The sequence below is a fragment of the Fonsecaea multimorphosa genome (genome assembly GCF_000836435.1).
Source record: "Fonsecaea multimorphosa CBS 102226 unplaced genomic scaffold supercont1.10, whole genome shotgun sequence".
NCBI lineage: Eukaryota > Fungi > Ascomycota > Eurotiomycetes > Chaetothyriales > Herpotrichiellaceae > Fonsecaea > Fonsecaea multimorphosa.
The window spans coordinates 554,489-577,306 of NW_015971644.1; the positions used below are offsets into that span (position 1 = coordinate 554,489).

Here is a 22,818-nt window from a genome sequence, read left to right on the forward strand (position 1 = left end):
CACAGCGGGTCCCTGGGGCTGCTTGGGGGTGTCTTCCGGTACCTCTCTAGCTGCTCTCTAGGCCCCAAACCCCTCGAGCCGTTCCCGGGCATGACTTGCAACCCTGAAGCGGGCATTTTAACGCGTGGCGATCCCTAACTCTATGCCTAACGCACTCTAGCCCCGTGCGATTCGAGCTGAACATCATGGCTGCATCGGGCTCTGGAGATCTTGGAGTCAGCACCCAATCGATGATCTCCTCGGTGATTCCCATCCGCAGTCGTGACCAAAATCCTGCTTCGGAGCATTTGGGCGTGTAGATGGACCTCCATCAGGTACCTCTACTCAGGGTGTGCCGCTCATCTGTCCACTCCTAATTTCTCTGGGGTACAGAGGTTCGACGACACCGTGTCCCAATCGAGCCTCGTCCCAGCCTGTACGACAGACCAGACGTTTCGCTGAGGCTGTTACTGATGAGCAGGAGGAAGCCTGGGGTGGCACCAGAGTCGGCGACTGCAGGCACCCAGAGAAATGGAAATTGGCCTGAGCGTCCAAGCTCCACAGTGACGACACGAATTAGGATGTTGGTAGCGCTCCCCAGCTCGTCAATGCGGTTCCTACTCCTCACTTCTTCCCAAGTGGCCCTCTACCGGTACCTCCGCACGGCCCCTAAAAAACCGCCATCACATCATACCTAGGTAATCGTAGCGGGACTGGGTGTCAATATTCGCCACAAGAATTGCATCTTGTGTCCAGCTGATTCAGAGACATTGTCGAGATGCTCCCATGGCCATGGCCTCCGGACTTACATCCATGCCAATTCCAATATTGTTGACAAGAGGAGAGGACGCGTCCACCGTGACCGCCACTAACTTCAGCATATGCAGGGCAAAGAAAACAGAAAGGCCCGGCTGGGTGCCCGGAGAGCTGCAGGCCGGTGAGACCAAAGATGTGGCCAGTCAACCTCACGCTGCCAAATCATGGCTCCCGTCACAGTCTGCTCGGAGGCGCCTAGCTTACCCTCGACCAAGTGTCTGTCAACCATTTGAGGGTGCCTTGTCCGTAGCTGCTTAATGGCCGGGGTGGGGATTCCCAGTTGCGGCACCACGAAAGTATTATTGCGATTGAATCACCATCTCGTGTTGCTGGCCGATTTCCTTGCTTCTAGAGCTTTTACCAGCAGCATAGCATCGTTTCAGGGTGGAAATTGACTCCCTGCTGCATCACCGTCCAACGCTTGTATGCTTCTCCCCAGCCCATCCTTCTATTCGGATGGGCATTTTGATTGGCACATGCCTGAGCAAACCGAGATTGGACAGTTTCCTCCCGGCCACTGCTCTGTCCGCGAAAATGTACGTTGCCGGAGGGGAAAAGCAGAAGTCTCAACACATTTGCACTGGATGTTGAGTTCTGGTCGTACTTCGTACTGTGAGGTCTTCAGAACCCAGCAAGTGGTAGTGTGTGATGGGTCTTGGTGGCCCGCACATAGCTGGTGGAGCTGCTGTCCAGTATTGATGACGCCCCAAGCGTGTTTCCCCGATAACAGGGATGGTGTCCAAGATAGCCGAATACCCTTCACGTCCGTGCCAGGTACTCGATTTGGCTCCTGGATATAATTTCGATTGTAGGCACAGTAATACTCTAGCACCGAAGTACTATTGCCCGCGAACTCCTTCTGACAAGCAAAGAGAGAAACGACAGCCAAAACATGGTGGGGCAGGGAACAAGCAGCTTCGAGGCGCATCGGCCCTTGCGAGATTTCTATCTGGCATTAAGTTCTGGAACGACTCTGCCCGAGTAGTCATATGCGTGTCCCAGAAACAGAGTTCCTTGGCTTTTGCATGTTCCTGGATAGGTACCGAGTCAATTGTAGCACAACAGCGAGTGAAGGGCGATAAGGAGTTCACCGGAGTGCATACCGACTCGCCGAGTACCTAGCCTGCTACTCGCTACCTACCGTAGGTTGGTACCTCCGAGCCTCGTACTGGTGGTGCTCCCCGCATTGCACCCCGCATGACGCACAATGCAAGCGTTGATTACCTAGGTATTTGTTGACTCTGTCTTGAATTGGCCATGCCAGTTTGTATCCCAGTGTCGTAGGTTTGTTCAGTTCAACGACATATGTAACATACAGAGAAACATGATGTTGCATAATTTCTATGGGCAGGTTCAGCGAGATGTTTGCCCTGATTGTGAATTATGCAGGTTCTATCAGCAGGTAGCCAGCTCGCCAGGCAAGGCTAGATACCTAGCTCGCTAGGTAGGTACTCAAGGAGTCACCAAACATGCCAAGGTGCCAAGCTGTGCCGCACGCTTTCTCCCGCCACTGTGGCTCAGGCTGTACTGTTGTCATTCCAGGAGCAGCCTGGCAGGTCAGTTGTTCCCGAAGTCTGTGTACCATCTTCGAATGGACGAATATGCTATCGGAATCAGGCAGGTTCCTGCGGTCGGCATGTCCTTAGGGAAAACCACAGTCATTCCACGATGGAGTCCTCACGGCAGCAGGCTTTTCAGCGGGTTGGTCGCGCCACAAATACTGAGCGAAATTTCCACGACTAACCTGCCATTTAGCTGCGTCCACCTTGTGTCGAACTGAGCTCCATCGCTCTCAAACTCAAGGCTAATCAGACATCTGCGAAGTCTGTGCTTCTTGCTCTGGAGCAAGTACACCGCATTCTTTGCTCTCTTGGAGAGGAAGATCTTCTCGACGAGAAATTAGCCGAATACGCCTTCTTCCCACTGACTCACGTTTTCAATCAATCTTCCCGGATATCATCACGAGGCCTTGAGCTAGCTGTCAAATGCGTGCAAATCCTGGTGTCGAGAGGATGGCGAGACAAGCTTCTTCCCGAGATGGCCAAACAGTTGCTTCTTCTCATGGGTTTGCTGGTGTCTCGAGGACCCGACCAACAGAATCAGCCTCCCACAGAGGAGCTGAAAATTGCTTCGTTTGAATGCATGGCCGTCCTCATCCGGCAAAGTGCTTCACTCGCACCCGCAGTCCTGGAAGGCGTTGGCAGCAGGAGCATAGTAGACCAGCTAGTCTATCAGCTCCTTGAAGCAGTAGCAGAGGCGTCGGAGGAGGACGTGCAGATCAGTGCAACCTACGCCCTTCTTGAGCTTCAGCGTGCTATCAAGAGTCGAACATTACTGGCCAGCTTGCTTCCCCGTACAGTCTCTACACTGGTCAAGGTCCTTCGATCCAGTACACAGGCCCGTCGAACGAGAAAGGTCCTTGTCGCCTACTTGGACCTGCTGACTGAGGCTTTAAGAAACGTCCTTGCTGATGGAGTCGCCTCGGACAAGTTTAGTACCAAGGTTCAGACAAAGTCTTCCAAAGCACGCGGCGCTGATGATGAGGTCGTACTGGACAAATCCTGGTTCGATGCGACTGCCGCTCAAATCGATCTGGCCCTAACGCAAGTGGTCAAACTGAGGACACATGACAGCCCTGATGTTGCTGAAGCCCTCCTCAACCTTTGTCTCACGGTGATCGATGACTGTTCGCAGACCCTCGCTCAGTCTGTCCCTCTGATGGTTGAGACTCTTGCAGTCCTTTGCAGATCGTCCAGGGCATCAAGAGCAAATTCCGCTCTCAAATATTTGATGACCTCGAGGCCAGAGATAACGGAAATACTAGAAGCTAAATTCTATGATTGGTCCCAAGCACTTCCCCGAGTGATGCAAGGTAATGACGATAGACCCAAGCAGCAGTTGCTCAAGCAGGTAACGACATCTTTCATCGCATTGACAGACAGTTCGAATGCCATTGGTGAAGAAATGTCGAAATTTGCTTCGATTTTAATTGATACTGTCGCAGCAGCTATTGAATCGGGGTCGAAAAGTTCAAGCCTAGTCAGTGAGGCACCCCGGATTCTCCCAAGCGACCTTGTTCAGCAGTCTAGAAGCTCGGAACATGAGTTTATGCCGGTTGTCTTGAGTCACCAGAGCCAGCAGTCGTCCGCGAAAGAGCTTCAAAGCTTGATCGCAACCCTCAAGACACACGCTTTCAGTCAGAACATTACCCGCAACCTTGTTGATCATCTGCATGATCCTGATGTCAGCAGAAAGTTATCGGCAGCATGGCTCGCTCTCCAGTTCTTGAGATCTGACAGCAGCAAGTCATTTGACGTGATGGAGCTGGTGGAGGACAATGCTTCCACGCGTGACTTCTCGCTTTCCCGTCCTTTCCTCATAAGCGATCTTTATTCAAATGTTCTGCCCTTCCTGACAGAATATCCTGATCTCGCAGGCGAAGGGGACACAGACTGGCGGCTGGTGGCACTGTCACTCGAGAGTTCAATACTTCAAGCTTCTCAGCTCAGGCAATCGTACCGTCCTGAGTTAGTGGAGACACTGTTTCCGGTCCTGACCCTGCTTGGTTCCAGTGATGCCTTGCTCCAGCAGCACGCAATGACGGCTCTGAATCTATTGGCTACAGCATGCGAATATGATTCAGCTTCTCATATGTTGATTGAGAATGTGGACTATCTAATCAATGCTGTTGCATTGCGACTCAATGCCTTTGATGTATCGCGAACAAGTCTCCAGGTGATAGTGATGATGATCCGGCTCTGTGGTGGCAGCATCCTCCCGCACCTTGACGACCTTATTGGGAGCATTTTTGGCGCCTTGGACACCTTCCACGGATATCCAGGTCTCGTCGAACAGTTGTTCGATGTTCTCAAGATCGTAGTGACAGAAAGCTCCAAGAAGCCTGCCATTCTTGCGATTCAGTCCGGAAGGTCTCCTGAAAGCCACCGAAACGCGCCGATTCATGTATCTAAATTTCAAGACATCCTCAACGACTTGGAAAGCAGGAAACAAAGACGGCGCCAATCTGACAAGGAACATGAAGAGATTATTTCTGCTCCCCACCGTCCCTGGACGGCTGCCGAAGACAGTAAACCGAGCGAGGAGCACAGAAGCCTCTCCGACACGAATGAAGACACGGAGGATGATCAGCCATTCGACCAGGCAGCCGACCGAGAGGAGGCCAAGATGTCCAAGTCTCACCAACTTCTGCTCAACATTGCAAAGTCCACGGTCCCGCATCTGTCGTCCCCTTCACCAAAGGTGCGCTCTACTTTGTTGGAACTGCTGCAAGAGATATCTCCGCTCCTTGCCGGACATGAGAATACCTTTTTACCCTTGGTGAACTCTATCTGGCCGGCAGTGGTGTCCAGACTGCTGCCCGGGAGTGATCCAACCGCGGCGAATGCGCCGTACATCACGAGGGCTGCCGCCCTCACGGTGGCCGATATTTGCCGTGCCGCAGGTGATTTCGTGTCCAGTCGAATCGAGGCGTTGTTCGATGAGCTTGAAATCCTATTCGAGAAAACATGTTCGACCGTTCTTAGGTCAACAACGCGACAGAAGTCAGTGGGGATCCCGAACATCAAACGATCAGGATTGATCATCTCTCCCAGCGATTCGACGCAGCTGAAAAACGAGTCTGCCTCGTCACCCGGTCAGTCTTCTATGGCTCCATACAGCAGCCCTTTCAGGTCCTCAGACGGACAATTACTAGAAGCCCTCGTAACGTTGTTGGTCACCATTCTTCAGCATGTTCAAATCTCCGAAGACTATGTGGACAAGGTCTTTATGCTTCTGGCCCCGCTTATGCACACGGAACGAGTACGGCAGGCATTACTGAGTTATAATGAGGATGCTGTATGGCTGATCGAGAACCGTCGGCCATGGTCCGAATCAGCTGAGACTTCACGTTATCCACGAAAATGAGACCAGGGAACGAGCTTGCTGAGAAAACCCCTTGCTCCTGAGCCCTTGAGGTACGAATGGGAGCAGCTTCTTCCTTCGACCCATACCGCCTCGAGTGTCTTGGGCATTGATTGTCGCAGCGGATCAAAATTGCCCGTGTGCGTGCTCCACAACTCGGACTTAACATGTTGCCAAATTGGTCAGACCCTCCAACGCCCTCCCTGATAGTGGCAGAGACATCTCCTCGGTTTCAGTTTCGAAGTGCCTAGCTGAGTTCCAATGTGGTTGATATCCTCTAAAGGGCGAACTGGACTTCCGCAGACGCTGTCGGAGATTGTGAGAATGAATAAAATGCCAGCACACCGCGCCACGGTCCGGAAGACGTCTTCGTCTCCGGACACAGGCTACCGAGAAGACGTGGACGACTTTCGAGACTAAATGATATATTTAACTGTCGATTGCTCATTCAAGGCCGTTCCGTGTTGATTTTGCACTTCTCTTCCTCAATTTTGGACTACCACAAGCCAGGCTTCCACCCAACATCACATCATGGCGGGCCAATTTATTCGCGGGCAGCTTTCGACTCCACCACTACCTCAAGTTGACTTGACCGGACGGACCATCTTGCTGACAGGAGCGAATTCTGGATTGGGCCTTGAAGCAGCCAAATTGCTGATGCAATTAAATTGCAGCACCATCGTCCTTGCATGCCGAAGCCTCGCGAAAGGGGAGAAGGCTAGGGAGACCATCTTGCAATCAGCATCCAGCAGCTCCCGCGGACATTCGCAGCCGACCTTTATCATCTGGGAACTCGATCTTGACTCCTTCCCAAGCGTCGTCGCCTTTTCCGAGCGATGCAAAGATCTCCCCAGGCTTGATGCCGCAATTCTCAATGCGGGCATTAACCTGGTGGAGTTTACGCGAGCAGAGGGTTATGAGACGACTATCACTGTGAATGTCATCTCGACATTTCTCCTGGCTGTCCTACTCATTCCTCTTCTGCGCGATTCTGCGAAAAACTTCAACATTACCCCAAAACTCGCCATTGTTGGATCAGCAGTCCATTTCTTTGTCAGTGCGAAGGAGTTAACCGATCCTGCTGAAGGACAAATTCTCAAGACACTGTCGGATCCTAAAAAGGCAGATATGAAGGCTCGCTATTTCCTCAGCAAACTCATTGTCATGCTGCTGGTGAAATACCTGGCTTCGATGTTGACAAAGGCAGCCGACAAAGACCCGGCCAACAAACCCTTGGTGGTCATCAACAATGTTGCGCCTGGGCTTTGCAAGACCAACCTGTTTCAGAACTTCGCGACGCCACCTACCAAGGCCCTGGTCAGAATTATCGGGCGGTCTAGTGAGCACGGAGCGCGGACATTGGTGCATGGAGCTACGGCGGGAAGAGAGACCCATGGGCAGTATTTGAGCGAGTGTCGGGTCAAACCTTACAGTGCCTTTGTCAAGAGCGCCGAGGGAGACCAGACAGCGAGAAGGATCTGGCAAGAATTGAGCGCGTTGTATGAGGAGGTCAAGCCTGGGTGCACCCAGGAGCTTTAACAGTAAGGAAATTGGGCTGTTGCGGACAGGCGAGGACAGAGCACTAACGACACGATAGTTGATTCTCTGTGTTCCTTTGCATTCGTGACAGTCCTCGGGACAAGCATGTCAACAGTGAATGGCATGTGGTGTGGCGGTTGTAGTTGGTAGACTTTAATTCAATTCTCTCGAACAAGTTGGGCTGGAACGGTTGAAGCCAGGATGCGAGCTGCGGGGGTCAATTAATATCATCATTTGTCTTCCTCACCTTCATCAATCATGGTTATCATCTTCTTTCCTCAAAACTACAAAATCAACTATTCTTTCCTATTCTCGTGGTTATTGCCTAGCAACCCTTGCCAATCGTGTAGCCTCGCCAACATCCTCTCGTGGTCGATATTGAACCTGCAGTGTCGAGCTGTCAGCACGTTTGAAATTGCTGCATCGCGCCACTCCAGCCAACGACATCAGACGCCGAACTTTGGCTCGTCTTACTTCGATCAACGTATTCATTGGAAGGCGCGCACCTCCATACTGAAACTGGATTCTGAGTCAAACGAAGAAGGCTATCTTCAATGGCAGAGTTCTCTGCTCTGACTACCAAGTTCCGCGCCAACCTGGACAGTCAGCAACCAGGGCACAAAATCAGCAAACGAAACCGACAACCCGTATCCTGTTATAACTGCAGGATCAAGAAATTGAAATGCGACAAGAGCCATCCATGCGAGACCTGCGTCAAACGGGGCGACGAGGCTAGCTGCGTCTACGGTAACATCCCTCTGCACAAGGCGTCCGACACAACCACCACCAATGGCGCGAACACGGGTCAAGTTGCAAACAAACGAGGGCAGGCCCAGGATAGGCTCCGGCATCTGGAGCAACTCGTCATGCAAATGGTCGGCAACACGACGAGCGCACAGTCTTCGCGAGACTCGGAAGTCGCTGCTAGCCCTGGCTCTCCCCCTGACAACGACACGTCAACTGCGAGCATCGCAAAGGAAGGACATCTCCAGTACGGGTCGTCGGAATCGCGCTACGTCGGCTCAACCCACTGGTCCGCGATCCTGGAAAGCCTCCAAGAACTCAAGTCGGCACTTTCGAGCGGCAGCAATGGCCAAGGCGGCCGCCCATCGACCACCGAACTCGATGAGAGTGAGGACCTCGAACCTCCGGAGATAGAAGGTCTGTTCGGTCCGACAAGCCATATTTCGCTCTCGCAGATCCTGGCTCAGGCCCTTCCTCCACGACTTCAAGTCGACCGTCGCCTTTCTACCTACTTTAACAGTCGATATCTGGTCATTCCCTTCATCCACACGTCAAAGTTTCGGAAAGAATACGAACAATTCTGGCTCAACCCGCTGGAGATGTCGCCCCTCTGGGTTTCCATACTGTTCTCCATCTGTTGCGTGTCGGCCACCTTGTCCGAAGCCGTGGGCTCTGAGCCTTCTACGCCGGAAGATCAGTTAAGTCCGCGCATGAGTTTTCTGAATGCTGCCTGCCAATGCCTCCGCCTGGGCGGATTTGTCCGGCCTAAGCACTACGTGGTGGAAGCTCTGGGTCTCTATGCCCAATGTAAATACATGGCCACACTCGATCCGTCACGAGAAGTCAGCGTCATATTCCCCATCCTTGTACGACTCGCGTACCGAAGTGGCTACCACCGCGACCCCTCCCAATTCCCTCATTTCTCCGTGTTTGAAGGCGAAATGAGGCGTCGTATGTGGGCAATGTGTCTGCAATTCGATCTCATGGTCTCCTTCCAACTCGGCCTGCCAAACCAGATCCCGCCGAATAGCTGGGACACGTTATCTCCATCGAACCTCCTCGACAGCGACTTCGATGAGAATAGTACGTCTCTACCCCTGGCCCGGCCAGAAGAAGAACCGACGCAAATATTGTACTTCATCGTCAAGACTCGCCTGATGACCGCCTTCGGGAAAGTCTGCGCGCATGCACTATCGTTCCGTGACTACTCGCAGCAGCAGGTCATGGACCTCGATCGTGAAGTCCGCGCCGTATACGCTACTGTGCCCGAGATTCTGCACATCCGTCCTATGTCACAGTCCTTTGCCGACCCTAGCTATCTCATCATGGTACGCACAAACTGTGAATTCCTCTACCACAAATCTCTCCTCGTGCTCCATCGGAAATACATGACACAAGGCACCCACCCAACATCTACCAAAGTATGCACCGACGCCGCCATTGCCATCACAAAGCATATGCTGGATCTTCACAAGGAGTTGAAGCCTGGGGGTCAACTGTTCCAGGATCGTTGGATGTTGAGCTCGTTCACGATGAACGATTTCTACCTGGCGGCCATGGTCCTGTGCCTCGGGGTGAGTATGTGGAGGAAGGCGAACCCAGGGAAAGAACTCGAGAATTCCGAGGACGCCAGAATGATGGAGCAGTTCCAGCTTTTGAAGGCGGCGTTTGGGATCTGTGAGGATCTGAGTCCGACGAGTAATGAGGCGAAGAGAGTGGCAGACGTCTTGAAGGTGGTGCTGGGTGAGGTTACAAGCGCAGAGGCTGGGACCCAATCGACATGGTCAGGCTCAACTGGCTCCAACATGGGGGATCCCTGGGCAGCGGTGCGAATCAATCATAAACAAGGTCAAGCACAAGAGCCCACTGCATTAACTTCATCAAAACCTCATCAATTCATGCAACAGGGGCGATTCGGGGGTTCCGCAATGTTCCCGATGCAGTACGACTTCACCATGGTCCCGCTGACAGTACAAGATCAACAACAAGACCGGGAGGGTTTTCCGGATTATCAGTCGTCGTCAACGTCGTCGCAAATCCAGCAAAGTCAGAACCACGGCAGCGGCGGAGGAGGGCGAGGTGGCGATGTTGATGGTGACGGCTTCTTCACGCCGGCGTTCAACAACTCCAGCGTCCACGACAGCGGCGCCACATTGAACCCGAATCTGCGTCTCATGCCGGGCATCCAGAACCCAGGTCTCGGACCAAATCCGTTTATGAGTTTCCTTCCCTTCGTTCCCAACACGACATTGCTCCCGCCCACACCGACTCCAGACCCATCATCGTCAGCTACCGCACCGACGGGGACATCGTCCTCGGCCGAGCAGGCTGCTGCCGAGGAGATGGCCGCCGCCGTCGGATCCATCGGCACCATGCCCCTGAACCTGGACGTCGACTGGGCCTTTCTCGACCAGTGGATGGCGCTGCCAAGTCCAGACATGCTGTCGTCCCTGCGCGAGAGTGCACCTCCTCCCGCTCACGCTACGGCGACAAATCCGCTTCCTCCGCATCCTCTGGCCTGGATACCAGGACCGCCGGCGCAGCAGCGCGACGAGGCCGGCAACCATCAACAAGAAGTTCAAGACGCCAGGCCGGGTATAGGTGGGCTAGAGACAGACTGGACAAGTACGCCTTACGCCTTTCTCGGCGGCGAGCGACGGCACCTCGATAGTACCAACATAACAGGCGCAGACACGCAGATGATGGACGCCGGCGACGGCGACGGCGACGTCGCAGGCGCACACGCAGGCGGAAGAAGCGAACTCAACGGCGCAAAACCCTCCTCGGGACGACAACCCGCCAACACCAACACAGGGCTGTACATGGGACATGTCGGATACTGAGTGAGAGCTCCACATTCATCCATTCACGAGGTGCAGGAGGGACTTGGAGAGGTCCCATATTTGGCACGCATGTAATGTAATGCATATATCATACGAGGTACATACTGACACTGAAAGTTGGAAATCTACTCGATTAGGTAGCTTTGATTGGAGCTTTTCAAGGCTACTTACTTACTTCCTGTACGGCAACACATTCTCGCAAAGAAAATATTCGGACAGCGAAACGACTTTTGAGGGAATGCTTCTCGCAACTTGCACGAGGTACATACATACATACATACATACATACATACATACAATGCAGTACCGAGTACATGCCCTGGATTTGCGAAAAGTCGGGAACCCTCTCGCGCGAGCTTTCCAGCGCAGGTGGTTATGCTCCCTCGTAAATACTTTCCAATTCAGGTACCTAGATGGGTAGGTAGGTTGTCTTTTGGATCATGTTAGATAAATCCCATCATTTCTCATTTTTCTCATTTTTGTCATTTTCCTGATTTTCCATCCATCTCATTACCCATCTACCCTTTTTCTCTCCTGATCTGGCTTTTTAAGACTTTCCAATGAACAAGGCCCAGAGATGTCATGTCGTAACTTTGAGACAGACACCCACACCCACACCCACACATGCTCACACCCGGCCGCGCAAAAACAAGAGAAAAAAGCAAATCCATTTCCAATGCTGTGGTACTTGGTATTTGGTACGTCCATAACGGGTGTTTGTAGCTGTTCCATCCCATAAAAGTTCTCCCTGAATCCAACCAAACTACCGGGGGTATCGTATACTCGGAAAAAGGATAAACTTGATAGTCCAGGTCTCCTCTCTGCGCCAAACATCATGTGTAATTCCAACGCTTAGTCTTGGATAACACCGAGCAGAATGCCCCAATTAGCCCTCCTGCTTGACCGCCGCCATTCTCCTCCGCTTTTCTTCCTCCTGTCGGCGCTTTTCCTCCTCACCCCGAAGTTTCCATGCTGTTCTAATTTCGGGGGCGTGATTCAACAGATCCTGCTCCGTCACGTGGCTCTGGATCGATCTGATGACGCTCTTGAACACCTTGATGTGATTGGCGTTCTCCTTGTCGTGTCGAAATCGGTGGAAGCGCCACCGTTGCAGCTCGTCCTGGTAGCATTCGACGATGATGTCTTGCAAAGGGTGGTCCAGGGTTTTCCACTCTTCCCACTCCTGCGGCTCAACGTACATGTCGTCGATGTACGAGTACTCGTTATTTCCGACGTGGATGAAGAGAGAGAATTTCTCGGGGAAGGAGTAGAAGTCCGGCTGTAGCGATTGATCAGGATCATCCGGGTCCGGCTCCATTCTCGCCCAGTCAATGTGGAGGAGGAAATCGACCGTGTTTTCAGAGGGTGGTTTCCATTTAAGAATATGCGGATCTGTGCCCATCTTGTAAGGTGCATCCCTGCAAGTGAAAATCAAGCCGTCGTTTCCATGCATCTGCTTCACCTTTGGTATGACTTCCTTGAACATCTTTTCCAAAGCGTAACTGAACTCATTTTGCTTGTCCTGGAGCACAAACGGCCTCGTGTAGTCCGGATGTTGCTTGAACATGGCATTGTAGGGCTGCAGGACGTGGGTCTGGAAGTAGGCGAGGCGTTTGTCGAGGGGCCGCTGCATGAAGACCACTGAGTCGAGGACCAGGCAGTCGAACACTAGGAATTTGATGACGGGCTCTCGATCTGGGTATTTGTCTTCCACCAGTTCCCCATCCAATATTGTGTTGGTGTGAAACCGCCGGAAGGTCTTGTCGTCGTGATGCGGAAAATGCAGATTTGGCACATACCAGTAGTCATTCTTTCGATCGATGAAGTAGTGTATGCCCCTATCACCGTCTTGAGTGAGATACAGGAGGTAGCGTAGGCCGTCGGTCTTTTCGCAGACGTAGTAGTCCTGGCTCTTGAGTTCTTGGATATGTTCTGCGGAGAAGGAGACAGGCTGGGCTCCAGGGAACGATGTATTTCTCCCTCGACCAAGGAGTTCGGCGACTTCGTGCTGGAAGGATCTTTGGAGCGCAGGGCCCGCCCACTGCCCGCCGATACGCTGCATGAGAGAGTTGAGCTCAGGGTGTTGGGGTTCGGCGCCGCCGAAATCCATGGTTGGGAGGTATATAGGCAGATAGGAGAGGAAGAGGAAGAGTAAGGGATCGATCGGAGGGGTGATGCGGCTTCTCCTCAAGACTTGATCGGTCGAGTCGTCTATTCAAGCCCAACTGTGGCTGTTGAAGGGGGTCTCATTCTTTGGTCGTCGTCTTGAGCGCAGATGGTCAGCCGTACTATTGCAGAGTGTCTGCCAGGTGGGCGCAATTGTTAATACGCAACCCTGTGCTGTGATAGGTGTGACAGTAACTGGTATCCTGTATGATGCGGTATAGGCGATGTGGTAGGTGCAGGTGGTAAAGGTGGTGGTGTCTGACAGTGTAGATAGATAGTGTATAGGCGCAGGCTAGGTGGGTCGTGGCTTCCATGCCCCGAACAGCGCCTTTAATATATAACCATAGCTTAGGTAAGGTCCTCAGACCTGTCTAACCCGAATCAGTTTAGTCTTCATGCACCACCCGCAGTGGGTGCGCAGTTTCCCCCATCGTCCATGTCCATCGTGCAGTGACTCTCCGCAAAGTGGTGACACCAGATAACGACACAGCGAGACTCGACAAGTATCGGCCGCTGCCATCATCTGTACTCGAGCAGTCCGAATCGATCCCCTCACTGATAGTCCGTACTACAGTATTCGTCGAATAAAGTCTCCGAAATGGCGGCAAATGAGGCCCGAGGTTCGTACTTGTCGAAACTCCTGCGCAGTGACGATAGGACTGACACCCGTTCATAGCCTCATCTGTTGCATCCAACACAGACAGCCTCATCAGCGCCTCCGGCTACAAGTTTGGTAAAGCCAGCAAGAAGGCGCCCAAAGTCAAATTAAAGAAGTTGCCTCTCCAGGCCAAAGCCCAAGTAAATGGTCGGTTAGATCATCAGGTTTCGCCCTCATACGCTGACTTGCATAGGCGTTAAGAATGCTGCAGAGGCGCCCTCGCCAGAAGTACCCAGATTCGATGACGAGACCATGGCAAATTTCCCCAACGGCCACCTCGAAAGCCTCGATACCGTCATCTGCAAGCATTGTAAGAAGATGGTTCTGAAGCGCACTGCCAAAGGGCACATCTCCTTGTGTTTGAAATCGAAACAGGACAAAGCGCGCAAGAAAAAGGAGGCACGCGAGGCTGCAGCGCGCGCGAAGGAACGGGCAGAGAAAGCAGAGGATGACGATGACGACGACGATGATGTGAAAGCGCCTGCCAGAAAAGACGCCGCCAACGGCGAGGATGACGGCTCCAAAAAGACCAAGAAACGAAAGGCCGACGCCGACGATGACAAAGAGCCCAAAAAGAAGAAGAGAAAGGAGGAACCGAAACCGAAAGTGGTGAAACCCAAGGGTCCAGTCGACGTCGAGAAGCAATGCGGTGTTCTTCTGCCAAACGGTGGACAGTGCGCACGGAGTCTAACATGCAAGAGCCACTCTATGGGAGCAAAGCGGGCTGTCCCCGGGAGGAGTCTACCCTACGACATGTTGCTTGCTGCATACCAGAAAAAGAATCAGGCACGCCAGCAGAAGGCCGCGCTGGATGCAAATGCCCCCGCTCTCCTCGAAGAAGACCTCGACCCCAGTTTGACTGGTCCCGTCGATTCCGATGAAGAGCGAGACTCGGTGATGACAGCCATCGCCAGAAGTCTTACTCGACCCCAGCCGCTCGTCAGCAGACCATTATTCCCAACACGGCGGAAATACCAGCTCGTCCGGATGAAGGAAATGCTATCAAACGCCATGAGCGGTAACCGATCTGGCGGCTTGTTCAGTGTGCCTCCCGAGAGTGCCAGAAGCGCTGTTCCCCAATCCGCCATCCATGAAACTTTTACCACGGCAATATCGGCGTCACCCGTAACGACAGGTATTGGGATGGCCCAACCTGGGTTGAAAGCGCCTCTCCGAAAGACCTCGATTGATGTGGCGTAGAGAGTTCGTTTTTAGTATACAGGACAACCTTCCGAGGAACGAAAGTTTTCGGACGGAAATTGTGGTTGCGGCGAGCTGTTAAAAGTCCATCAATATCGATAAAGGCGTCACTTGCATTTTTGAAAGCAGAGACTGGCATTTGTCCCACCAAACCCAAAGCTGTTGGTCAAGGCAACGTTGACTTCTGCCTGTTGCGCCGTGTTGGCAACATAGTTGCAGTCGAACTCGTCGGCCTGGGAGACGAGGTTGATGGTTGGTGGCAAGGTATCCTGGCCATCCATATCATTAATGCCATTATCTTATGGGTGCACCGAACTTGGAGGTGTGTGACTGAAAATACGTACCTCGTACAGGGCCAGGACAGTGAACACAGCCTCAATTGCTCCTGCAGCGCCCAGGAGGTGCCCAATTGCGCCCTTGGTGCTGCTCACATTGATGTCTTTGGCAGATTCCCTGCCCTGTTCCCCCAGCATAAGTGTCTTGATTGCTTGGTTCTCAGCCTGATCCCCCAAAGGCGTGGACGTCGCGTGAGCATTGATATAGTCCACTTTCGAAGGCGGGATTTGGGCTTGTTTGAGGGCCCTCTGCATGGCCAGGAGAGCTCCGGCGCCATCTTCAAGCGGGGCTGTGAGATGGTGAGCGTCTGCTGAGTTGCCGTAGCCGACGAGTTCGGCGTAGATTGTGGCGCCGCGGGATTTGGCGTGCTCCATCTCCTTTTACTCACCACGTCAGAATGTGTCTGGTAGCTCAGCGTTCCGCGGAAGGAGAGAATCAATTCGGCTTACCTCGAGGACGACGCAAGCTGCGCCCTCACTGATCACAAATCCTGCCCTGTCTGCATCAAATGGCCGTGAACTCTTCCCTGGCTCTTCGTTGAACTTGGTCACCAAGCTCCTCGACCGCGCAAACCCGCCTATCGCAAGGGGATGGATGCATGATTCCGCACCCCCGGCGATCATCACGTTTGCTTCGCCGGATTTGATGAAGCGTGAAGCGTCCCCGAGGCTATGGACACCGGTGGTGCATGCAGTGGTGACGGCGTGATTGGGGCCTCTGAGGCCGTAGCGCATGGAGATGTGTCCGGCTCCAAGATTGATCAACAGTCGGGGCACAAAAAGCGGATGGATCTTGCGGTAGTTCCTGTCCTGGTGATATGCCAATGAGGTGGTGTAGAGGTCTTCCAGGTTGCCGATTCCGGAGCCGAGACAGACGCCCTGCAGATGTGTTCAGTCATGAGGTTTCCAGGCAGTATGCACGAAGACAATGGTTTGTTTTGTACCATATGCAGAGCGATGTGGGATGTTGCTGGGTGTTGCCGTCACATACCGTCATCTCCGGATCGAGACCCTTGCCGTCTCCAAAGCCGGCATCTTGCAATGCTTCGGCTGACGATGCAAGAGCGTACTGTGCAAATTTTGCAGTTTGGCGAAGCTCCTAGCCCAGTATTTAGTCTCAGTATCGCTCAATCAGAGTCCATTTGACCGGCGTTTTACTTTTTTGGCGGAAGGTGATATACAGGGGAGGCAGCAACGTACCGTGGACGAGACATGGTCCTTAGCTCTCCAAACCCCTTCTTCCACTTCTGAATCAGATGAGGGAACGGGGACCAGACCAGCGACTTGACTTGGAAGGGCCTTGAACTCGTCTCCGAGATGGCATGTTGAGACGATGCCGCAGTGGCCCTGTAGAATCCGGGACCATGTTCTTTTGACTCCTGGCAACAGACACAGATCATCAATAATTCATCGAACCCCGTGTTACCGGAAACTGGTAATGAAAATCATCAAAACATACCAACACCCAGGGGCGTTACAGCTCCCAGCCCGGTCACGACAACTCTCCGCATCTCCTGGTCATTATTCTCTGCCTCTCATCCTGTGGCTCTCTGTGTCTTCGTCTCCCGGCCTGAGCGAGGAAAGCAATACAGGAGGTCGGCCCCGACCAATCACAGCACGCGGGAGTGATGCCGGAGATTCCCGCTCAAAGCGGCGTCAGATTCACTCCGTTTTGCTCCCTTTTTGATTTTTCCCGGCGCCGAGTCCCATTCGACGCCCTAATCAATCAAGTAAATCGAGGGCTGATGGGGCGGGTCATGGTATCCTGTTAGATAATAGATATAGAGAAATGTCTCTCCTTCAGCAGTAAGTTTTCTTTTTCTCGATTTTGGGTATCGTATACATATCGTGTGGTGGGAGATATCTGTCTGTCCTCACTCGTCCCGTGCCAGTACTCAACGATGTTCCCGCCGTCGTTATCCTTGTGCATATTACTCCCCCTTCTTCCCCTCGCACATTCCTCCTTCTACGACAATCCGGACCTCGAGATTCCGCCTGAGGGTGGTAGTCCGCTTGATGAATTGAAAGCGAAATGGGACTTTGATGTAAGCTGCCCTTCAGAACCCGTCTCCTACAGTCCAGGCTCCGGGTGGCAGCCACGACTCCCGTCTCTGAAGGGAAGGGGAAACAAAAATATTGAGTCTGTGCCAGGTGGATTGACCTCTTGTAGTGGGGGTTCTCAGGGATATCAACATTCGCCCACCTCAGGCATGTAAAATGTCTGACCGCCCCATACGAGCCGTTTGATATCGGCATCATTGGCGCCCCCTATGACACGGCTGTCAGTTATCGACCTGGTAAGCCCCAGTTCTTCCCCAACGAGGAACGTCTTCTTCGACCGAAAACAGAAAAGACGTGTTTCCCGTTCGTACAGTATTGCGCAGTCTTTCTCATTTCTTGTTCAGGAGCTCGCTTCGGTCCTCGTGCCATCCGTGCCGCCTCTGCTCGCCAGACCTCCTTCCGAGGCTTCAACCACCGAGCGCACATCAACCCATACACGTCCTGGCCGTTGGTGCTCGACTGTGGGGACATCCCCATCACGCCGTTCGACAACGCTTTGGCACTACATCAGATGTCGTCCGCATACATCGAGCTCCTCTCCCGCCGACCGCTGAGTTACAAGAACCCGGAAAGCCACGAGCATCCCAAGCTGATCACGCTGGGGGGAGACCACTCCGTCGCGCTGCCCGCACTCAGGGCGCTGGAGAAGATCTACAAGCAGCCGATCGCCGTGCTCCACTTCGACGCGCACCTGGACACCTGGCACCCGGGGGCGTACCCGAGCGCGTGGGCGTCGACACCCACGCAGGCCGACTTCACGCACGGGACCATGTTCTGGATCGCATCTCAGGAAGGACTCATCAACAACGGGTCATCCGTGCACGCGGGGCTGAGGACGCGCCTTCTCGGCGACGACTTCCACGACTACGCCGACGACGAACGCCAGGGATTTCTGCGCATCGAATCCGACGACATCGACAGCGTCGGCGTCCGCGGCATCATCGACCTGATCATGGAGCGCATGGGCACCTCCATGCCCGTCTACCTATCCGTGGACATTGACGTGATCGACCCGGGCCTGGCGCCCGGCACCGGCACCCCAGAACCGGGGGGCTGGACGACGCGCGAACTGATCCAGATCCTCCGCGGCGTCGAAGGCCTGAACCTCGTGGGCGCCGACGTGGTCGAGGTGAGTCCCGCGTACGAGGCCGGCCACGGGGAGGCCACGGCCCTGGCCGGCGCGCAGGTCGCGTACGAGATCCTAACCAGCATGGTCAAGCGCGGGCTCAAGGACCGGGGCGAGGAGGTCGTCATCGAAAAGCCCGGCAGGAAAATCGCCCCGAAGAAAGGAGCAGCAGGCATCGTCGCAAAGGTCCAGGAGGTTTTGAGAGATGAGTTGTAGAAAGAAAAAGAAAAAGGGGGTGTCTGGAAAAACGGGGAGCAAAGCAAAGATACGACAATGGCCTCGTCTCGCACCAATAATGGAGACAAGTCATGGACGGCTGGATGTAATCATTGGCACTATGCTCGAAGACGACCCAGGTCGAATTCGCACGTTGAATAATACCGTCCTGGTCTCCCTTCCAAGGATGAGCAGAGACGAATGAACAATCATTAGTCTCAAATGTGGTTTTTCCTCTCCATTGCTATGGGCTAGCGTTCTCCTGGCCCCAGAGTCATCCATATCGTTTCCCCAAGCGCAAAAAACACCGACAGCTCCAGCTCCAGCTCAAGTATTACTGGCTTCCTGTTATCACAGCGCAGTTCTATCTGCAAATCTATTGAATGCAACGTCGATCGATACATAGTCGCAAACTCCTCTCTATAGCTCTTAGCTTTTTCCGACACGATGACCCTTTTCTCTTCTGTCCAGTGTTGGCTGATAAATAGAAAGATCTGCCCAGCGCCTGTTTTCATGCACTCATTTCTCATCGTTTCTCGCATACGGCTGAGACTCAGGAACGCGAAACCGCCCAATTCGGTTGAACCCAGCTCCTGCGAGCTCAAGTGACGTACGCCTCGCATAATTCGAAGAGACACAAAACCACCCACAAACATAGATGCTGTCAAAAATAGCCCTCATCAAGTAAAGAATCAGAGTCCATATAATGCCCTTTCCCCAGTCACGTCTGATCACCGCAACACCATGATTTTTCCTTTGTGATGCACGTTGTCGCAGACATAGAGCAAAAGCTTTCAAAAGTTGTACCGTATCCCCTGCCTTGTTACCGGCTTACCCTGACGGTTCAAAGGAGCTGGTGGTGTTTTTGCGCTTGACCTCGTTGCTGGTTCCTCATAAGCAGTGTTCTTTCTGCCCCTCCCTCTTGGTTTGGGCACGGGGTCGATATGGCGATGGCCCAATTCCGCCAGGGCGGTAGAGTTCTTCCATTTCAAACATCGATGTGTCTTGTCGCTGGGGTGCGTCTTTATCCTCGTGGACATCCTCGTTGACGGCTCTTCAGACTTCTCTCGTTGTGTGAGATACGCAGCTCGCTTCTCCATATGTTGGATGATGGCATCACGTTGCAAATTGAGTTCCTTTTTGAGCTTGAGTTCTCGAAATCCCCGGGAGTCGAGCCATCCAATAAGCATATCAAGTTCTTCCGCGGTGTCGTAGAAAGCCCATTCCTTTGCCGAGTCCAGGTTTGTGGAACCTTCTTCCATTTTCTTCCGCTCGGCTGGTGTCATTTGGAATCGTCGATAGTAAGCCTGCTTGTCAGGCTCACTAATATCAATGAAGCCCTCGCGCTCCATATCGTCAGGTCCTTGCACCCAGATCCGACCATTGGCATATTCTGCATCCGCCGTCGAACTGTCAGGTAGGCCTCCGTGCGGCATTGCATTCCTCTCGAACCACCAATATCGGTTGCAGAAGCGATCTTTCCCGAGAACCCGTGTCCGAGGACAGTCGGCCTCACGCAAGTCCCCATCGACGATGAGGATCTGCTCCTCGGCTTGCTCAATGCGATCGCGCTCCTTTTCGATCTGCTTGAGAACTTTCTGGTACTCTTTACTTCCCTTGTTCTGTTTTGCCTCTGCCGCCTTCTCCTTGCGCTCTTGCTCTTCTTCACGTTTCCGTTTACGCTCCGCGGCTCGGTCACTGCCCCGTCGCAAAGATCGCCTCATGACGGGTTCTTCGTCTTCTGTATCAGGAATCGAGATATCACCATCTTCCCCTTTTTCCGCCTCGATAGCCTCTTCAAGCTCCGGCATCGGAGTGACAGATTTCTCGGGTTCCGGCGCCAATAGTTTTCGTTCGATTTGAAGCTCCTTAAGCTTAGCCAGGGCATCTTTCCGAGCTCGTTGATGCTCAATCTTGATTTTGCGGTAATGGGTCATGGTATTGCTCATCTCCTCCAGGAAATTCTTCACAGTCTTGGTTTCGAGAAACAGTTGGCATATGATTTGCAGAGCCTCGGCGCGCAAGTTGATGTCCATGTTCGAGTACTGAATTCTAGCCGTTTCCATCGTCGGTTCTGCATCTAAAGGAGCAAGATGAGACAGAATCCTGTTACATACATCCGTGAGTCGAGGTCTGCCGGAAAGCTGGTGCAGCAGCCCGACCATGACTAATTCCCAGCCACCGTGTCTGAGGTCACGCTTTCGAAGTCTCTCAATCCAGCCATACTCTTTGAACATTTCGGCTGCTCGATGAGGAACCACAGCGTCAGGCTCTTCGGGCTCGGGCTCGGGCTCTGGCTCTGCAAATTGAACTTTATGGAGACTACTGCGTGTTCGTTTCGCGGGGTATTCGGGCTCAGGAGTTGGTGTTGGCGGCTTACTTTCCTCTTCCTCTTCGTCCTCTTCATCCTCATCTGGGTCGGGAAGGTCTGGTAGTGAAATTTGAATAGCTCCGCCATCGTCACTCTCGGAAAAAACCAGCTGCTTGAGGACCGCACAATGCGTCTCGACAAACAGCTCGCAGTCAACTTCATGTGACGTGAACATCATGGCTTCCACAAAGTCATCGAAGGTGAACGAGTCTAGTTTGAGAACTTGGCAATACACATTGAGAGTATTCCAGGTCTCGAGCAGGAGGCCGACATTTTCAGACTTCAGGCCAGGAATCACGTGAGTCGTTGACTTCCGATCAGTACATTGTTCCTTGGTGACGAACTTCAGCGTCGGCCGATGCGTACCGTCGCGAACGGGCTCAACGTCAAGATCATCAATCGGGTACTTGATTGGCGGGGGTGGCGGAGGAGGTTGAATGATCTGTTTCGGGGGCAATTGCTGCGCTGGTGGTGGCGGAGGGTAATAGTGGCCGTTTGGCGGCATATATTGAGGATATCCATGATAATAAGGGTCGAAAGTCGGAGGAGGTGGGGGTGGGTGCATATGATCCCAAGATCGTGGTAACAGGCCTGGGTCGTGCATAGGCTGGGGTGGATAGTTCTCGTGATAGGGTGGGGGAATCAGCACTTCGATCTGCTGGATTTGGTGTTGAGATGTCTGTTGGTTCTTGCGTCCTTTAGGGGCAGGCTTCAGCTCGGGTAGCTTATGAGGTTGCCAGATTCCAAACATACCCTCTCCTTGCTCGGTGTTCTGCTTCTTTTCCGCCTTCTTTGCGGCAATCTTATGGCCATACTGAAGGTGAGGAGGGACGTTGGTGTCAATGCGAAAGCGCTCCGCAATTTCGGGCTTGACGATCCATGGGGCACCATTCCAGCCTTCTCTGGTCACGGTATTCTTGATGAAGGAGCGGAGCATCTGTTTCGTAAAGACCTTGCGGTCTCGAACGATATGGTTATCGTCGACCAGGGCCTCCTCGTCTGGGCGATCAATGAGCCGGACAAAGTAACGGGAGAACGCCTCTCTGGCCACGGAACCGTCTGCCGCCCTCACTTCTGCAAACTTGGCCTTGTCCCGCACTCGCCCATTCAACCGGGATGCGTCGTCCAATATCACGGTGACCAGTTCGCCAGGATAGAAGTCATTCTTGAAATCATTGTAGACCTCCTCGACCAAATTGTCAATGCGAGACGTGGTAGAGAATTGCACTCGGCGCAGGACAGGTTCTCGCAGTGCTTGTGGAAACGCCTCGTCAATCTCCCGCGACCCGGCCAGCTCGCTCCTCAGCGCGTCGAAGAATGTCAGACCGGAGCGTCCTGATACTTCGCAGGTGAACTTCTTGGACTTGAAAAAGTCCATGCGCTCGAGATATGCATCATAGGAGGTAAATACTTCGTTGGCCTCGGCAATGACCCATACATCCGATTCCTGGTCGTCGATGTGGGGGTGCGGTAGGTAGCGAACAGGTTTCCTCTTGAATAACACCATCCTGGCAGGCGGAGGGCGGATCGAACTAGCGCAATGTGGCCGGCGGGGAGGTAGAGGGGGAAGGAGAGGGCCACTGGGAGGTTATTTCAGTGCGATCGCGACCTAGAAGAGCAGAGTTGGTGAGCTTCTTGGAAGTTTTGAGGGCCTGGTGTCGTGTCGGGCGCGGTCCGCGGTCGGAGGACCTCTTGCGAAGGGGAATATACGTACATTCGGCGAGACAAACGCGTTCATGGAGGGAGAACACCCGAATACAACGGGCACTGAGAGGTGTGGTGATGGGAGTATGCAAGCAGAGTTGTTTGGTGGTGAGTGCAGGCAAAGAAGAGTCAAGAAC

General features: G+C 53.3%; 8 protein-coding genes across 8 annotated transcripts; 5 read left to right on the forward strand and 3 right to left on the reverse strand.

Moving 5' to 3' along the window:
- Nucleotides 1–2,463: 2,463 nt before the first annotated feature.
- Z520_05777 (uncharacterized protein) lies at nt 2,464–5,721 on the forward strand (the record flags this gene model as incomplete). Its single annotated transcript, XM_016776280.1, has 2 exons — nt 2,464–2,496; nt 2,551–5,721. The coding sequence occupies 2 exons, from the start codon at nt 2,464–2,466 to the stop codon at nt 5,719–5,721; spliced, it is 3,204 nt and encodes a 1,067-aa protein (XP_016632599.1).
- A 528-nt stretch (nt 5,722–6,249) lies between these two features.
- On the forward strand, nt 6,250–7,257 carry Z520_05778 (uncharacterized protein; the record flags this gene model as incomplete). Its single annotated transcript, XM_016776281.1, has 1 exon — nt 6,250–7,257. The coding sequence occupies one exon, from the start codon at nt 6,250–6,252 to the stop codon at nt 7,255–7,257; it is 1,008 nt and encodes a 335-aa protein (XP_016632600.1).
- Nucleotides 7,258–7,811: 554 nt separating this feature from the next.
- On the forward strand, nt 7,812–10,844 carry Z520_05779 (uncharacterized protein; the record flags this gene model as incomplete). The annotated part of the gene is made up of 1 exon (XM_016776282.1): nt 7,812–10,844. One exon carries the CDS (start codon nt 7,812–7,814, stop codon nt 10,842–10,844), a length of 3,033 nt encoding a protein of 1,010 aa, XP_016632601.1.
- An 886-nt stretch (nt 10,845–11,730) lies between these two features.
- Z520_05780 (uncharacterized protein) lies at nt 11,731–12,954 on the reverse strand (the record flags this gene model as incomplete). Its single annotated transcript, XM_016776283.1, has 1 exon — nt 11,731–12,954. The coding sequence occupies one exon, from the start codon at nt 12,952–12,954 to the stop codon at nt 11,731–11,733; it is 1,224 nt and encodes a 407-aa protein (XP_016632602.1).
- A 654-nt stretch (nt 12,955–13,608) lies between these two features.
- On the forward strand, nt 13,609–14,868 carry Z520_05781 (uncharacterized protein; the record flags this gene model as incomplete). Its single annotated transcript, XM_016776284.1, has 3 exons — nt 13,609–13,630; nt 13,687–13,815; nt 13,862–14,868. The coding sequence occupies 3 exons, from the start codon at nt 13,609–13,611 to the stop codon at nt 14,866–14,868; spliced, it is 1,158 nt and encodes a 385-aa protein (XP_016632603.1).
- A 107-nt stretch (nt 14,869–14,975) lies between these two features.
- On the reverse strand, nt 14,976–16,714 carry Z520_05782 (uncharacterized protein; the record flags this gene model as incomplete). The annotated part of the gene is made up of 6 exons (XM_016776285.1): nt 14,976–15,137; nt 15,213–15,581; nt 15,654–16,082; nt 16,195–16,302; nt 16,404–16,582; nt 16,663–16,714. The coding sequence occupies 6 exons, from the start codon at nt 16,712–16,714 to the stop codon at nt 14,976–14,978; spliced, it is 1,299 nt and encodes a 432-aa protein (XP_016632604.1).
- Nucleotides 16,715–17,104: 390 nt separating this feature from the next.
- On the forward strand, nt 17,105–18,606 carry Z520_05783 (uncharacterized protein; the record flags this gene model as incomplete). Its single annotated transcript, XM_016776286.1, has 3 exons — nt 17,105–17,248; nt 17,374–17,500; nt 17,609–18,606. 3 exons carry the CDS (start codon nt 17,105–17,107, stop codon nt 18,604–18,606), a joined length of 1,269 nt encoding a protein of 422 aa, XP_016632605.1.
- Nucleotides 18,607–19,400: 794 nt separating this feature from the next.
- On the reverse strand, nt 19,401–22,484 carry Z520_05784 (uncharacterized protein; the record flags this gene model as incomplete). Its single annotated transcript, XM_016776287.1, has 1 exon — nt 19,401–22,484. One exon carries the CDS (start codon nt 22,482–22,484, stop codon nt 19,401–19,403), a length of 3,084 nt encoding a protein of 1,027 aa, XP_016632606.1.
- Nucleotides 22,485–22,818: the final 334 nt, after the last annotated feature.